This window comes from Camarhynchus parvulus, chromosome 20, assembly GCF_901933205.1.
Source record: "Camarhynchus parvulus chromosome 20, STF_HiC, whole genome shotgun sequence".
NCBI classification, from domain to species: domain Eukaryota; kingdom Metazoa; phylum Chordata; class Aves; order Passeriformes; family Thraupidae; genus Camarhynchus; species Camarhynchus parvulus.
This window is the reverse complement of record NC_044590.1, coordinates 6,836,439-6,854,011: the sequence shown is the minus strand read 5'-3', so window position 1 is coordinate 6,854,011 and position 17,573 is coordinate 6,836,439. Positions and strand designations below refer to the sequence as shown.

Sequence of the window (17,573 nt, the reverse complement as noted above, 5' to 3'; positions counted from 1 at the left end):
CTTCCCTGTTTTCAGTTTTGGACATTTTTGTGTACCTGGCTCCAGGGATGGGATTGGGAGTGTTGGCCATGCAGGGTCTCATGGGTTGGGGTCCATCTCCCTGAGGACTGCAGCCCTGCTCCCTCTCACTCTGTCCAGCCCAGGCTGGATCGTTTCCCAGGAAAAGCTCATAAAGGAAACGTTGGATTTTTTAATAAAGAAGCTCATGTGGTTTCTAGAACTGCACTTGTAACTGTTTTGTATCTTTTTCGATCTTCCCGTGTAGAGACTTTGCACACCCTCACTCCCAGCCACAGGGATGGCAGCAGGACCCTCATTAAAGCATTTATTACATTGTCCCTCTGAGAATGGTGATAAACTGTCAATTTCTGTCTCTTTTATTCTGTGTGAAAAAGCAGTCACTGAGCATTCAGAGGATTAAGGTCTATTTTGTTAATTCTTTAGGTCAATTTTCTGTTTAATGCTGTTTATTGGTATTCTCACAATACAAAGAGAAGCCTTGCAACTAAAACAACCCGGAGAGAGACGGACACATACGGTTTCATACCAACTTTATTTCTTTTTTTTTCCTTTATTTTTTTTCATGATCACTTCTTTTGCACAACAACAACCTCAAGTTGACAATGAAATGCACGTGGCAGACCGAAGGGAACCGGACAAGGCTCTGTTAGGGATGGAAAGTCTTTCCATGACACTGTGCCAGCTCCCCACCCAGCACAAGGGATGTGACCCTGGCTGTGGCAGGAGGAGCACATCCTGCCCGGAGCGCTGAGCCCTGGGGTGACAGCTCAGCCCTGTGCCCACACAGTCATCTTCCAGCCCTCTCCTGTAGCCACAGGCCGGGGTGTTCCTCCCGGGGTGCGCAGCTGCCTATCCCTGCTCCATACTTTGGTACTTTCCATTTCAGAGCACTTTAGAGACATGGAGGCATTGGCTCTCCCATGGTCCCCGTGGAGAGGGAGCATCTATGTCCCCTTGTCAACGGGTGTGGGAAACTGAGGCACAGGGGATGCCAGGGCAGGGATGCCCAGCTGTCCCGTGTCCCTGCACCCCGGGGACCACGGAGCACCCACACATAGGCGTGGACCAGCGCCCCTCTGCTGCTTTACTTACAGACAACTGACTACGAAGGCGGAGTTTATTGGTCTTACTATGTCATCTCGTCCCTAGCATGGAGGGTAAGAAATCTCTAGCACCGTAAACAGCCATTCCCTGACTCATTTCAAGTGGTATCAGAGTGAATGTGCATATATTGTTTCCACGGATGCGTTTCTGTGCGCGTGTGCACGGCCGGGTGCACAGCCACTGCCAGGAGGACAGGAATGCCATGGGAGGGACAGAACAAACTCCGTGAGACAGGATTGCAGAGCCAGGGCCAGAGAGCTGGGCTAAGCTAAAGCAAGCAAGCTGAAGTTTACATTTGAAAGGAAGCAGCAATACCGACCTACCCCCCTGAGGTAGGATGCATGCAACTCCTCAACTCCCAGCGGCCCTGGAAGGTCAACTCAAAGGGAACCCCACCACTGGGTTAGAGCAAGGTTATTTTAATGACTCCAAAGTAATAAGACAAGGAATAGGCCCAGCCCAGAAGCAGTCAGAGGGGCCAGCATCCTTGGAAGTGCCTATTTACAGGCAGAGCTGAGCTCTGCTGTGTGGAATAATGTGGGCACAGAGCTGTAGTTTGGGCTATTGTGCCTCTCCTACAGCTTCACCCATCGCTCAGCTGTCAGTGCCAGCTGGGAGCTCATTTTAGCTTCAGCTCCTCATTCTTGCCCAAATCAAAGGCTCTTCTCCAGGAGGGCTCTTGGAAGGCCCATGCATGCACATAATGATGTCACCCTCCTGGCTTTCCTCCCTCACACTGCTGCCACACTTGAGGTCCAGGCAGGGATGCTGTGGGTGCCCTGAGGATGCTCCCCCTACAAGGCACAGTCCCATGTCCATATGATGCTGCTAAAATGAGATTGAAAACTGTTGGTTCAGAGCTCAATTCATAAACACCTTCAGGGATCAGTGGAGACCTCAAACCCCACAGTAAGGAAGGTGACCCCAAGAACTGGGGGGGTTGCATGCTGTGTCCACATCCATGGTACATGGGAATGCTCCAGGAATGACACAGGCTGGGGCAGTAAGGACGTTAATGAGGATACTTAATTAGTCTCATTTGAGGCATGAAGTATGCAGCTGCACACAGCCAATAGCATGAAGGGATATGGGAAGGCATGGAATAGCCACAATCCTGGCCCATGCCACGTGCTGCAGGTTGGGCACAGTGCTGCATGAGCTCCTGGCCACAATGGGATTGGAGCAGTGGGTGGAAACCCCTCATCCAGCCAACACCGCGCAGCCAAAGCAGTCACACATTTCCCTGATAGTGCCCAGTGGCCCTGGACAAGCTCCTGAACATCCCTGTCCATCCACCTGCACCAGGCAAACACGGCTCCAGGACACATAAAGCCTCTGGCCCCACAGCTGGGGCTGTTTCCTTGGCACGACGTGTCTCAGCAGCAGCTCCCTGACATTCCTGACATTACCCATGCACAGCTCTCCCTGCACATCCCTGCTCCTCCCTGCAGGAGCTTCTCCTGCAGGAACACATTTCCCAGCCATATCCACCGTCCCTCACTGCACCAACCTGATGGAGGGGAGAAAAATTAGTTTCCCAGTGCTCATACCTGCATGAGCACCATCTGCCAGGCCATTCTGCACTTGCCATGGGAATTTTTGCCAGGAAAAGCTATTGCAAGAAAAAGTCCCCACTTGAGACCCATCTGGGCTCCAGGGAGGGGGAAGAGAGGGACATAGGGCAGCACAAGAGACTGAGAGGGAAGATCCAGGCAGGAATTGAGCCTGGAGACTCAGGAGCTGTTTGGGAGGATGGCTCTGACCAGCACAACTTGTTCCAGCTCTCTTCCAGCACATGCTAAACCTGACAGGTCCTCCAGATTCCACCGGGTTGCAGGGAACCACCTGGAACCTCCACACAGGGAGGTTTAGATCAACACTAAATTAGATGTACTAGAATTGAAGCATCACCTCTATTCTTCCTCTCAGCCCTTCCCTCTCCTCCCAGCATGAGGAGCAGCCGTCCCCGCTCTCACTGCCCTGCCCGCAGGACTCGGCTGCCTCCAGCTCCCAATTCCATCATTTTCCATCATTTTCTCTGCTCCAGCATCCCACTGGCACCCTGCCCTCACCTGGCCCAGCCTCCGACTCCTTCTGAGCCCCCAGGAGAGAGTGAAAATGGCCATTTCTCTTGTTTTCAACTCTTGCTCATGAGTACAACATTTCTGATAATAATAATCATAATAATCATAGTACTAAAAACAGTATTTACAACAAGCTCCAGGTCAGAATTACACACCAAGCAAACACTCAGCACCACAGAGAGTAGGACAGGGTTAATATCTCGCAGATACCTTCTCAGATCCCACCAACGTGGGACACAGACATTTGACAGTTTCAACCATTTCTTACACACAAACATTTCATTTAAATTACTTTTTAAATTTTTTTTTAAACTTTTTAAAATTTCTCGTCACTATATGGATGAGGTGATGCTGGCGGTGATGCCGCGCTCTACACAAATGCTTATCTAAGACAGCTGCTACTATAAACTGATCATTAGCTACTGTTAAGAAATTCAACCCTCAGTTTCCTTCTTTGCCCTAAATCTAATTTTCTTTTGTCACTGACAGCACAGGAGCTTTCTAATAGCCCTATTGTCCCCCCAGACTAGGAGGAGGGCTTTGGGAGTAAGGTAGCCCTTCCTTTTAGGAGCAGAGTCCCCTGACATCAAGCCATGGCCATGGAGGAATCTCTCCCACATCCAGCTGGGAATTCAGTGGAGATCAGAAGAGAGCCCCAGGATTTGGTCTCCAGCAATCTGCCCTATGATGGCCCCAAAGAGCCACATCCATCACTGGAAAGAGGGAAGGATTCTTCTGTTCACTAAAAGGCAATTTCACAACCATGCACCATCTTTGTTGGTTTGCTTACCTAGCAGAGTGGAATTCTATCTGGTGGGAGCACTGGGGAGCCCACAGAGGACTGAGGGTCTCTCCAGGGCTCCCACAGAGCTGGAACTGCAATCACCACCCACAGCTCTCCCAGGCAGAGCACCAAAGACCTCTCAGTCCCCGCTCAGCTGGGGAGAGGGTGGCTCAGTGGCCAACCAGGGCATCAGGCAGTGCCCACCATGACAGGCACTTGCTGTGATGTGACACCTGGCACCAAGCTTTGGGTGGAGCCCCTCAGCTGCTTCCACACAGGTTCTCAAAAATCACCCAAAGATGAGGACTGTGGTCACTGCCTACCTGGGCTGCTCTGAAGGCAGCCAAAAGATGGGGGTTCTGCACACTGCAACTCCTGAGCCATCCGTCTCTCTCCTTCCTCTCTCCCACCATGGGCAAACAGGGGACTGCTCCCTATTTTACTTCACACATAGAAATTATCACTTATTTCCCATTTTTCTGAAACTGATATTTAGCTCAGAGCAAACACCAAGAGGAGGATAAGCCCCGGATAAGAAATCCGTATCTCTGTGACACTGATGGTTGAATTTATTAATAACTTCGTTTGGTTTTTTTTCTTTACATCCGTTTAAGAAATATTTTTTTTTAAAAATGACAAAACCCTCCAAAGAAGCTGTTTGATTGGCTGATTGACTGATTGATTCTCTATTTGATGTGAACTAGTTGCTATTCTGCTTAGAGGTCCCTATGATCTGTGAATCCCCACAAGCACTGACAATTAGGGATGCAGAGAGAAGCGTGTAGCTGGGGGACAAACACCGGGGAGGGGGGATGGAGAACCGAATGTCGCATCTAGACAAACAAAATAAAATGTGTTGGTTGGTCGACTGGTTGGTTTGTTAACAGGAATCAGGTGCTAGATGTGTAGAAAAGCCCTTTATCCAGAGATCTCCTCCCGCTGTTCCTTGTTCCTGCGGACCTCGGCCGCGTGCAGTTCCTGCAAAGATGGGAGAAATGACACCGGGCTAACATGCCCTGCTCTTGGGATCAATATTTTCCTCCTGCACACAGGATTTATATAAATAAAGAGACTAGTTTCTCATCCAAAACATCCTGAGGGTGGGGGGTTACACCTGCAAGGAGTGAAGAGGGAGCTTGGAGGTGATGGAACCTCCACGCGAGCGCGCTCCTGGCTCCTCTCTCCTGCAAAACCCTTCAGCCACACAGCCCATGGTGGGCCTGACACTGCGGCTTTGGACTTGCCCTTATCAGGATTATCCAAGCTTTGTTCTCTACTGCCCTTGAAGGACATAACGCCCTTCCTCACAGTGCTCTGGAGCAGAGCTCCTCCTCAGCAACCACCACCAAGGAGACACCCTGTCCCTCTCACCCATCACCCTGGGACCAGACCCCATTTTCCATAAGGATCAGCCCCCCAGCCCCCAGCCCTGTCGCGGGGCTCACTCGCCTTCTCGCGGAGCCGCTCCCTCAAGGCGGCCAGGTGTGCCTCACGGATCTCCCTGCTCAGCTCCATCTTGTAGTTGAGCTTCTCCTCGGCCAGGCGGCTGAAGTTGTTGTTCTCCTCCAGCGCCTTGTGCAGCACCTCCCGCTCGTGTTCCCGCTTCTCCGCCAGCTGCTTCAGCACCTGCGCCTCCTGGGTCTGCCAGGGCACGGGGTGAGGCCACTGAGAGGCTCTTCCAGCCTTCATCTCCCCAGAGAGGCTTCCTGACTCCCTCCTCTGCTCAAACCGCTCTGCCACCCCCCCTCCACCCCATAACACAATCTTCTTGCTTGAAGGATACTTTTGGTGCCTTTCTCCTGCTACCACAGAATTGTCTAGGTTGGAAAAGCCCTCTGAGATCATTGAGAACAGTTCCCCCAGCACTGGCCAGCTCACTACCAACCCACGTCCCCAAGTGCCTCGGTGATCACATGGTGATGATGAGGATGGAGTTGAATTCCCTGCCTAAATCACACTGCAGAACCTCACTCCATGGTTCCTATGTCTCACCTGACAATTTACAGTGGAATAAGAAGTGTCAGAACACTTCCCAGCTGTTTTAGATTAATCCTGCTGAGTTTTAGAGTTTGGTGCAATTAGTAGCAGAAAAGTCACTGCTTCTACAGGACCTCTCCTTACCTTCCTCCTCTCTTCTGCAGCCTCCAGCCTCCTCTGCAGCTCCTCCAGGGACAGGTCCTTCTTCTTGGGAGGGGAGGAAAGGATTGGGCTCTCAGGAGATAAATCTGAAGGGGACTTCAGGATCACTTCAAAGCTCTGGCCTGATGCCCTCTTATCCAGCTGCTTGACCTCCATATCTTTGTGGGGGGAAAAAACAGTGACTCTGTGAACCTGTGCCATTCAGGAGAGTGACCTGAGGTCATCAAGCTCCTCACACAGGAATTAGGATCTTCCCATGTCCCGATCTAGGTGATTTTGTTTTATCTCCAGAATTTCTTGATTAGTGATCACCTTCATTCCCTCCATGCAAATGAAATTAATTTAAAGTCATGGCATAATTACAGAAAGGTCACATTGCTGTTAATACCTTGTATGTCACCCTTGCATGAAGCAGAGAGACTCTGATTCTGTCAAGCTCCCTCATTGCCTGTGGGAGAACAACCCAAACACTGCTGAAGCTCCTGAGGGAGCAGGTTACTTACCTCCATACTGATAGATGGTGTTGGGATGGGGCTGGGTGTGGAAACAGGAGCAGATGAGGGAGAGCAGAGACAGCTCCTTCATTTTCTCCTTGTAGGCTGAAAAATATGAAATAGCCATGAGAGAGACTCTAACAGCAACAGCATCTCCTTTTCATGGAGAAATTAAGCAAGTATCCCATCTGCAGCTATCAGACTCTGTGGAGGCTTTTCCATGCTGCCAGGAAATCCCACTTGCAGCTACCAGACTCTGTGGAGATGTTTCCATGCTGCCATAGTTTGCCAGAAGGTCCCCAAGGAGTGTCTGATCTAGAGCAGCCTAAATTAGCTGTCAGTGTGGCAAATGTTATGGGAACACACAGAGCAGGGATTTAACACATCCAGGGGTTCAGTTTCCGTGCAGGGTTTTCCCTCCAAAGGAGCTGGGAGCTGCAGCCTGTGTAGTTAAACATGTTGGGACAGTTGCCCCGCCCTTTCTCTGGAAGTGGAATTTCCAGTCTCTGAGATAAATGATGCCCACTGACACCTGGAAACATTGCTCAATCCCTGGCCAGCTGGGAATATTTCCCAATTCAGCATTTCTGAGGTGAGGGTGAAGAGGCAGGAGGAGGTCAGCAATGTGGAGAACAAAGGGGCATTTGGGTGATGAAACTGTTCAGGGGCTCTGGAACCAGGGGAAGAGCTGGACCCCAACTTCACCTGCAGCAGCAGGTCAGGGAGGATGTGAGTGGATTCTGCCACCACCATGGCCCACACAGGCAGAGGCTGGCACAGTCTGTGACCACAATAACAGGCACAGTCTGTGACCTGTCCTTCTGTAAAGGACAGCAAACACTCAATCCTTTCCAGCTCTGCTGCTGTGAGCCCTCCAGTTTGCTCATTGTTCCTTGGCTGGAGGATGCACCACATCATCCAAGTGCTGCCCCAACACAAATTGCAGCAATCTGCTTCTGGGGCAATCTTCACCTGTATTTTTGGAGTTCAGCACATTTAAGACAGTGAACTGTTTGCACTGCTGACAAAGAACCTCAGAATAGGAGTTGAAGCCAGTGAGGTGCTCTGCCAGGCTGTCATGTCCTTTATCACATCAGTGAAACCCTCACAGCATCACTCCTATGAGCCAGGTCAGCAGCTGGGGCTCAGCACTGGGTGCTGCTGGTGAGGCTCTGTCCTGGGCTGGCTCCTTGGGTGGCACCCAGGCTCGTGGGGACAGTGTCTTCATGGCTGCATGTCCTGGCAAACCTGCCCTGAGCGTCCTTGTGCTGCCCCTCCTCCTGTCCCTGCCACAGGCACAGACATTCTGCTGTCCTGCCTTGGCTCTGCCCCTGGATTCCCCACACATCCTGCTGCTTCTGGCCTTGGTTTGTCCCCTCTGTCCTCAGCTCCATTTCATGCTCCAGCCAGAGGTGACTCTGCAGCTCAGCTTCCAATGCCACCTTCAGAGCAAGACCCTCCCCTGGGCCAGGACAGGGAAATCCCCAGAACTTTGTGATCTGAAGAGAAATTAGACACAGAACAATTCTGAAAAAAGTAACATCCTGTGTTTCACGTGCCCTTAGGAACATCTTTCAGGTATTCTCTGCCTTCCCACAGCTAACTGAGCGGGAAAACCTATGCCATTTTCATGCTTGCACTGATTTTTCCTCCTAGGTACAGAACTTCAGCATACAGAACTTCTTTTGCTAAACCACCGTCCCTGAAGCTCAGATCTTGACTGAACACTTTTTTAACTTGCTCCCCATTCTGATTTGAATCTGCTGCCCAGTCCTGCTGTTAAATGTAAACCAAATAGGAACAGTTTACACCAGCAGTGGCAGCCAGACATCTTTGATTTTGTTCTTAATGAAAAAAACCTCTGGAGAGCCTCTGAGAGGCCCAAAGTTGTGGCATGGAGCAGGAAGCTAATGCACCTCCTAATGTGCTGCCAAGAGCCCTGAGGAGGATCCCTGGGAATAGATGAGAGACATTATCATTTATTATCGTTTAGACATCCTCATTTAATACAAACAAACCAGTCAACAAGGTCGTTGCTCCACCATTATGTCTGGTCCTGGGTGAAACCAAGGCATGAGGCAGATGTGCCACACCCCCGACCCCCTCATTTAATTCAATTTAATTGTCTGACAGCACTTGTCACAGAGCACAGTGCTTTGTGCTTCACAACTGCAGCACTGGCACTGTGTGATTCCATGCTGCATTCCCTGCCTTTCAGGAGCTTTGCCGGGCTGATTTCACAGCTGCCTCCATTCCATTCCATTCCATTCCATTCCATTCCATTCCATTCCATTCCATTCCATTCCATTCCATTCCATTCCATCGGGATCTCCCCTGTGCTGCTTTCCCTCCTGCAGAGCAAACTGACCGTCCCTCTCCGACAATTAAAACGAAAAGAGAGAGGACAAAAGGCCAGGGCTGCGGCAGGGCTGTGCTGTGTCCTTCCCCCATCAGCCCGCAGATGCCATTAGCGGCACACGGGCCCGGGGGCCGCCGGGGGAGGGTCCCGAGCAGCCCCCACTGCCGGAGGGGAGCGGGGCAAGCAGAGAGAAAAGGCAGCGGACCGAGCCCCCGGGACCCCCGGAGCTGCCTCGCTGCGCTGCCCGCCCGGAGCTGTCCCGGCAGGAGCGGCACGGACCCTGCCCGGAGCTGTCCCCGCAGGAGCGGCACCGGACCCCGGACCCCGGCCGGAGCTGTCCCTTCAGCACCTCCGCGGGGCCGGGCATGAAGAGGGGGAAGGATGGACTCCTGAAGAAATTATAGGATTGTAGGAAGACAGAATCATCACGGGTTTGTTGGGATTGGAAAAGCTCCCCAAGATCATCAGGTCCAATGTTCCCCCAGCACAGCCAAGCCCGCCACTAAACCGTGTCCCCAGGTGTCCATCTGCACGGCTTTTAAATCCATCCAGGGATGATGATCCCACCTGGTCCCTGGGCAGCCTGTGCCAGGGCTTGACAGCCGTTTTGGTGAAAACATTTTCCTAATGTCCAATCTAAACCTCCCCTGGCACAACTTGAGCCATGTCCTCTTGTCCTGTCACTTGTCAATTGGGACAGGAGGCTGAGCCCCAGCTGGCTGTGCCCTCCTGTCAGGGTGTTGTGCAGGGTGACAAGGTCCCCCCTGAGCCTCCTCTTCTCCAGGCTGAGCCCCTTTCCCAGCTCCCTCAGCCTCTCCTGGCGCTCCAGACCCTTTCCCAGCTCCGTTCCCTTCTCTGATCACAGAGAACACAGTCCTCAATGACATTCATGTCCTGAGGAGCCCCTGCTCCACACCCTGAGAGCTGCATGGATCTCTGAAAGACCCACACCTGTGCCCCAGGGCCAGCAGTGTCCCCCAAACCTGTGGGACACAGGAGCATCACAGTGGTGGCCTTGTGCTCCTGACACATCCTGTGACAAATAATTGTTTTATCAGGCTAAGACAAGAAAAGGCATCCTCTGAGGAGAGATACACCCTCGGATTCAGTAATTAAAATAAATATCCATAACCTCTGGGTTGCTATTTAGGAACTTGTGAAGTGAAGATCAAACCTGAGATCTCCTGAAGCAAGACTTGGGCTCAATCACAGCTGCTTAAATCTCAGGGGTGAAACCAGCCAACCTCAGCACTAGAATTTGCTTCAGAAGTATCTACACTCCCATTTGTAATAGATTTAAGGTTTTGAGGACATATTTATGCCAGTGGACAAACCCCTTGAACCAGGAAAAGACATGTGGCTGGCCAGAATATGACATGGCCAAGGAGTTCCTGCCCAGAAAGGATGGGTCTAGTGCACAAATGAACATATTTTAAGAACAATTAGACAGGGAATGCTGAACTTTTTCCTTGAGCATCTATTAGCATTTTTACTTCTGTTAACTTAGTAAAAATAAATTCAGCTTGCACTGAGCAAATATTTCATTTCTGTATAAATTAATCTGCCTCAGGTTCTCAGGGACTTGATACCAAAGCATTGCTTCAGTCTCAGAGGTGCAGCAAGAGCTCTGCCTTGCTGGTGGGCAGAGGATTAGGACAGGCTGCTCACTGAGGTGTGACTTACTGACATTTCACTTCTCTTTTAAGGCAAACACTGCAATAGAAGGACAAATTCAGCAGCAGAATCCATTCTCATTCATTTGTCTCAGCAGCAAATTCATTCACTCTGGTATGATCTTCATCACTGTGTCATGACATTTCACTGCTGTCATATCAGAATTGGGGTGAAACATTGCAAATAACTCAGTTGTGTAACCCAAAAAGTGAATAAACTGTAGAGGTTAGAGAAAATATGTCAGTGTCTCATCCGCTAAAGTGGAGTGAACTCACATTTTGTTGGCTTTAGAGGAATTTGAGCAGTGATTAAGCTACAATCCATAAAGGTGCAGTCAGTTCCTCAACCCTTATGAACATTTATGCCCTGCAATCAGCACAGCTGATTCTGGTTTGGTTGTATTCCACCCCACACCCCACAAGCCAATCAATCATTATTAAATTTTTTCACCAGGTGTCCAGATTCTTCACCAAGGCACCAGGAGGCTCAGGGTGCTCCCAGCTCTCTCCAGCGACTCCTTTCCTGTGCTCCCTCTAGTGCTGCAGGGAACACCCTGCATTTCCACATCCCCTCTGCTGTGCACACCATCGATCCATGTAAAGTGTTTATCTCCAAGCCAAGCCCTGGAGACATTATCCAGCTGCTCCCCAAGTGCTGCTGGTGCCAGAGACGGAGGAACAGCTGGGAATGGTGTGGTGCAGGAGCAATGGGATTCATTTTCCTGCTCATGATGTGCCTGGATGGTGGGCCTTGAAACCTTATTATTCATTTAAAAAATTGTTCTCTATTTCCTAAATACAAAAAGCTACACTGCTGCCAGGTTTTGGGGTGGTATTTAATGGCATCCATCAAAATAGGGGGAAGCCATTTCAGCACAACACTGACATGGCATCAGTCACAGTGAAGCAGAGGAAGAGCAAGGTTAATTTATGGGAAACTTAAATGGATGAGAGTGGATATGCTCTGTCTGATAGCAGGGTCAGAGGAAGGTTATTACAAGAAAATAATTTGGTTTGTGAAGATAACTTTGGAGAAGTAAGAATTGCTTCCATAATGAATATTATCTCATGCAAAAATAAGAAGAGGCCAATTATAAATGTAGTCAAAGCTTAAACAGAAGGTGCAGAAGACAGAGAGACAGAACTGAGACCTCCAGCACTCCAGACCTCCAGAGACTGCAATGCCACACAAACAACAAAAGCAACTAGAGTCCTCAACAAGCCTTGAGGGAACAGAGGCTCCAGATATTCTCCCCTGCTATGAATGCTTTCATAAAAATACTGGCCAGACCTTCAGTCTAATGCACTTCCACCTTCCTGCTCCCCAGCTTCCACAAACAAGTCAGCAGCAGATCTTACAGAGCCAGAAAACACTAATGGGTTTTTTATTTGGTTTGTTGTTTGTGTTTTTTGAGGGGTTTGGAGTTTTTTTTGCCAGCTCAGTAGTTGTAGCCCACACTGATGGTACAGGGACACCACGAGATCCAGGCCCAGGAGTTACCATGGGCTCATGTGGAACCATCCATGAGAACAGGCAGATGTGAGGTTTACTCTGCCTTCTGTCAGACATCTGCTAAACTACTGCCCAGGAATGGTTTCCAATCACCCACCTCCTTCCCCCCAGGTTTTATTGGCAGCTCCTGAATGTCACAACAACCCAGGCTGTGCACAGCCAGTGCATCAGCAAATCACTGGAGCTGTAACACTGGAACATGCAGGCTGCTCCCAGGAAAATATCCAGGGAAATCTCCTCTTGCATGGGCTCAGCCACAGAGAAGGGTCCAAGCTGTGGAGCAGAGCCCTGGCTGGGGTTACCGTTGGAAGGAGAGAAGCATGGCCTGGGTTGCTTTATAAAGCAGAGGAAGGAACCCAATGGAAGCAGCTAACCCAGAGTGTTTGTGGATTTGAGGCAAACACGGGTTTGGATGGTGAGGTTTGGGTGAGACAAAGAGCTGTGAAAGAGCTGGGGAGCTGATGAGGCAGCAGCTCATGAGACAGTCAAAGGCAGAGCCCAGTGCCATGATGTGTCAGGTGTGTGATGTGCTCTGTGACCACAGACAGTCATTTGGTCTCTTTGGATCTTGGTTTCCTTCCCATTAACTGAGGATTATTGTATTTCCCCATTATATAGTGGTATTATTTGTATGAACAAATTCAGAGGGGATAAGATTCTCTAGTAGGGCAGTAATCATGTAGAGGTACCTTAAAAATAAAAGGACTATTTGGAAATATGCTGAGCAGCTCTTCACCATTTGGGAGGTGCTGAAGTGCCACAGCACATGCACATGGTCTTTGGTTGCTCTCTGGCTCTTTTGTATTTTCTAAATCACAGCCCATTGGTTTAACTCCCCTCTGGAGGGGAGACTTTAATTTTTGAAACATAACGCACATCTGGAGGAGTAAAGCCCATGTCAGTAGGACAGCTGGAGGGATTAGCCAGGCATGTTTTTCCAGTTAATTTAGGGGTATAGAAGTTTGAGTGAGTTTCAGGTCCCCACAAGGATTGTCATGAAGAATCATTGGCCTCGTTCACCCCTCTGCTGCCCACACTGCTGTCACAACGGCCTTATCTGCAGCCTTCTGGTTGCCACATCAGACCACTAAATCTCAGCTTTTACTCAAAAGAAGGAAAATGTGTTCATCTGACAAAACAGCGCCTTCACCAGATCTGAACCAACAATGACAGATTACAAGAAATGGCTCCTTTGAGATATCTGAAGCATCTTCCCTGAGTCTACATGTTGCCATTAAACAAGATATTATTTATATTTTAGAAAGAACAAGTATTTGTTAACTATTTAGATCGCTTTTTTGGGTGCAATGGTAGGGGGAAAAAAATCCTACAATAATAGGCTCTTTTGGCATGTGAAACTGAATTCCCAATAAAAGAACCATAATTTTTAAGGCCACACAGCCTTCTTCAACAGCCAAAGAAAAAAGACAATAGTTATTTCTTGAGATCACAGAGAGATGGAAAGCTTGATAGAAAGGACTCTGACTCTCCAGCGTGGGCAGTAGAAATGCCAGGACAGGGCAGCACCATATGGTGTCCTTCAACACCACCCAGAGAAGGGATCAGGGGATGACCCAGAGCTCCATGAAGTCCCTCAGCTTTCACATTTCAGTGCAGGATGGGAAAACCTTGTGCTCTGCCAAGGCCCATTTCCCATGCCCAGTCATGAGGCCAGGAACGCCAGCCTGGTGTTTCCTCTTGGCTCCACCCTCCCCCGACACGCCAATGTCGGAGACAGCCGGTGGGGATGTCACCTTCTGCATCATTTCAGAATCTCGCGTCTCTTTATTCACCCCAGCTGTGCGGGGAGTTCCGTAGCCCTGGGGAGCCCGGGCAGGCCGGTCCGGGGTGCACAGCAGCACAAAGCTTTGTGCGGATGCTGCGGGAGGAGGCGCGGGGGCTCTGCCCTGCCGGGGCTGCCCGGAGCGGGGCCGGCACCGCAGCCCCGCCGGCACTGAGCATGTGCCGCCCATCCCGCACCAAAAACAGCCCCCGGGGCCGCGAAAAACCGCCCGAGGGCACAGGGGGGAAAGAGAGAGGGCAGGAGCGAGCCCTGCTTCTTTTGATCCCGAGGATTTGGTTGTTTGTTGAAACAAACCGAGCGGATCTTCCCGAGGGGGATGAGCCCCCAGGCAGCAGCCGCAGACTGCAGCTGCCGTGCCCTCGGCACGGATCGGCTTTTGCTGAGAATAAAGGAAATAATGAAGAAAGCAAACAAGACTCATTCGTTAATTGAAGGATTCGTAATTCTTTTTCTCCTGCTTTTCCAGGCTGCTCTCCATTGCTGCTGTGCGAGCTGCGGGCGATGGGGAGATGGGGAGCTGCTCCTGCAAAGGCAGCTGGGCGAGGCTCAGCCCCGACCCTCCCTTGGCACACAGCGCCCTATTCTCTTCCCTCCTGCCACAGCACTGCTTTCCATGACTTCCTACTCCTTGAAATTGCTCCTCTGCTTGTTCTGAGTCACAAGGAAGCCCCATTTCACGCTCCTTCATGATGTTAAGTCTCTTTGACAGTAAAACTGCATCTCTGGGAGAAGGAGATGTGCTGTGGGCATGCAGGGGGCTGGGAGGGTGAGAATGCACCAACTGGAAATCGCATGTTCTGCCTACGTGTGTTTCATCCACCACCTCGTCCATCTCAAGTTCGATGCAACCTTGGTTTAGAGGGCTGGTAAGCCTGAGCCTTGCCTCCCACCCCCACTGTGCAAACCAGGTCCAATCCTGCTCGGCAGGGAAGGCAGGAGATGGGTGGCACCTCCCAGGAGTGCACTGCTGCAGACGTTCATTGAGACAGGGATACTCGCAGCAATATATACAATAGCTGGAGGTTTTCTATCATAAACACGTTTTTACAAGGCTGTTTTATGTCTTTAATTGCATGCAAAGCCCACTCAGGAGCAGCTGTGCCCTTATACTCCCCCCACATACACACCCCTCCATCTCTCTGTCTTTCTTTCCCCTGCATCTACTGATCTTTTAAAAGGAGCAAGGAATAGGAAATGCATGGCAGGAAACCTCGGCAAAGGGCAGGGAAAGAAGCAAGAAGTGTTGCCTGGTTTCCTGTGGGCTGGTTCCCTGCCTGGGGGGCACAAAGCACTGCCTGCTCTTCCTTTTTGTCTGTCACTCCTGCTCAGCCCTCCAGCATCTCGCTTCCCCCTCCCAAGCCCCTCTTTGTAGGCTGCAGAATTCAGAGTCAGTCCAAGGAAAAAAAAAATCGGTTTTCTAAAAGAAAAAGACCCTCTAAACCCACCCACTGTTCATGGTACCATTTCAAGCTTCTCCTTCACCCACACTCCCAGTTTCAGCCACTTGAATTTCTCCTTCCCTGTCAAAGGGGGCAAGATGGGTCTGTAGGAAGCTGGACCAAAGCAGCACAGCATCCTCGGGCTGCCATCCTGAAGGCAGACCCGAGCAGGCTCCCGGGCAGCCGCGCTGTGATTGCCGGCACTGCTGCAGGAGGGAGGAAGGGCTTCCCTTGCAGCATCTCATTTCACCCAACGCCATCAGAGGACCGCTCCCCTGTAGCATCTTCGAACCAAGAAATGTGAGCTGTGCAAGAAATCTGGGGCTGAGAAGCCCGGAGAATACACAAAAACCCATCCAGGTTATTCTAATTGGCTTTGGGGGATTTTTTAGGGCATTACTCAATTAGGCAAAACAAAATGTAATTTCTGAGTTCCTTACATCCAGCTGCACCGTGTGCAATTTTTTTCTTAGGGAAAAAGAAAAAAAAAGCTCTACGATGTTACAAAAATAATATTTAATTGGCACGTAGCAGCATCTTCTAACGGCACAATGAAATGGCAGCAATACTTTAAATTGGCAAGTTTATCACACGTGTATTCATATTAAAATAAAAAGCCCACCTGCTATCTTGCATCAGAGGGGTGTGTGTATGGGGGAGGAAGGGGAACAATGCTGCCATACCAGCTGCCTCCTCAGCACAGAACTCCCCCGAAACCCACGGGGGAAAAAAAAAAAAAAAAACAACCAAAAAAACCCCAATCCAAACCTTCAGAATAATGATAAAAAACCATATAAACTAGATGATTTTAGAAGTGCATTGATGTCAAGCCCCCAAGAAGCCGCCTGTCCTACCTGAGACGGTGCTGGCCATGCTGCGGCGGGAGCGGAGCGGTGCTGCAGGAGCGGGAGGGAGCGCAGGAGCTGCGGAGGTGCTGCAATGCTGCGGGGAGGCAGGACTGACTCAGCTGGAGGGGGCTGCAGCCATCCGCGGCGGGGAGAGGCTGGAGCGCCCAGAGAAAGGCGAGGGGTGGAAAGAAAAAGAAGGGTCACTAGTTCAGAATATTAATGAGCGTGTCAGGCCTCCTTTCCTGGGTGGCTTTGACGGCAGATCCCTCCCAGGCGAGCCTGCCTGCCAGGAACACAGCCCCACGGCGGGGGGGCGAGACACACCCAGCCGGGCGCTGGCAAAAGAGGATTTTTTCCTCCTCTTCCTCCCTTTCTTGTCTGCTCGAGATGGGCTAAACTGCTTTTTCCCTTGCTGAAAGCAGAATTAAGCAAAAGAATTGATTTTTTTTTTTTTTAAACCAGCCATTCCAAGGCAGCCTCACCTGCAGGGCCAGGTCGGGGGTCTGGCTTGACTGGGCTGAGGTGTGAAACCCAAACCCCACACCTTGCAGCAGCTTTAGGCAAACAGCAAAGGGAGGAGGGATCCCAGCGGGTTTTTAGGCATGGGATTAGTTCTTTTTTTTTTTTTTGCACCAGCACTGAGGCACTAAAGGAGCTGCAGTTTGAGGTGGAAACTGCTGTAAAAGTAGAGAAGAAAGAGCAGAAAGGAGCCTTTCGATTTCAGTGAGAATTCTCTTGGTTTCTCCCCCACCCTAGGCATCAGGACCTCTTTTCATATAATTTTCTGTCTGTTTTCTGTAATTTCTATCATTTCCATTTTTGGCTATTGCCAGGGGCCAATGCTTCTGTGCTTTTAGAGCACCACACACACTTGGGAGCAAGGAATCCTCCCAAACCCACACATCTCCTGGCACGCTGCAATGCAGACACTCCCAAACAATTCCAGCTGCAGCAGAGAACCACAGGTTGTTGGAATACCTGCCAGTGCTCTGGCTTGCTCAGGGGTAGAAGCCACAGTAAATTCAGTTAGAAAGACTAAAGATTTTCTACTTTCCTAATTTTCCCCAATCTCCCAGTGTCGTAACATTGTCATAGAAGAAAAATGGAGAAAATGTCTAACTCAGACTAAAATGAACACTATCCACACATTTTCAAAATTTGTTTGCAAGATTTTTTAATGACCTTTAACTGCTCCCTGTTCTGTCCAAGCCTTGTTTTGTAGTTTCAACTCTCTCTACTTTCTCCTTGGATTGAATCTCCAGGATTTGACAGGTTATCTTGTGTGTGTTTCAAAACCACCTTTGCCATGAT

General features: G+C 50.2%; 1 protein-coding gene across 2 annotated transcripts; it reads right to left on the bottom strand.

Moving 5' to 3' along the window:
- Nucleotides 1-534: 534 nt before the first annotated feature.
- On the bottom strand, nt 535-16,553 carry STMN3 (stathmin 3). 2 transcript variants are annotated; one of them, XM_030963336.1, is made up of 5 exons: nt 16,269-16,553; nt 6,636-6,731; nt 6,115-6,290; nt 5,443-5,634; nt 535-4,971 (listed from the first exon to the last, which is right to left on the bottom strand). In XM_030963336.1, the coding sequence occupies exons 1-5, from the start codon at nt 16,285-16,287 to the stop codon at nt 4,912-4,914; spliced, it is 543 nt and encodes a 180-aa protein (XP_030819196.1). In that variant the 5' UTR covers nt 16,288-16,553; the 3' UTR covers nt 535-4,911. The 2 variants fall into 2 exon arrangements, with proteins under 2 accessions (XP_030819196.1, XP_030819195.1); XM_030963335.1 differs by lacking the exon at nt 16,269-16,553 and having other exon boundaries at nt 6,636-6,753.
- Nucleotides 16,554-17,573: the final 1,020 nt, after the last annotated feature.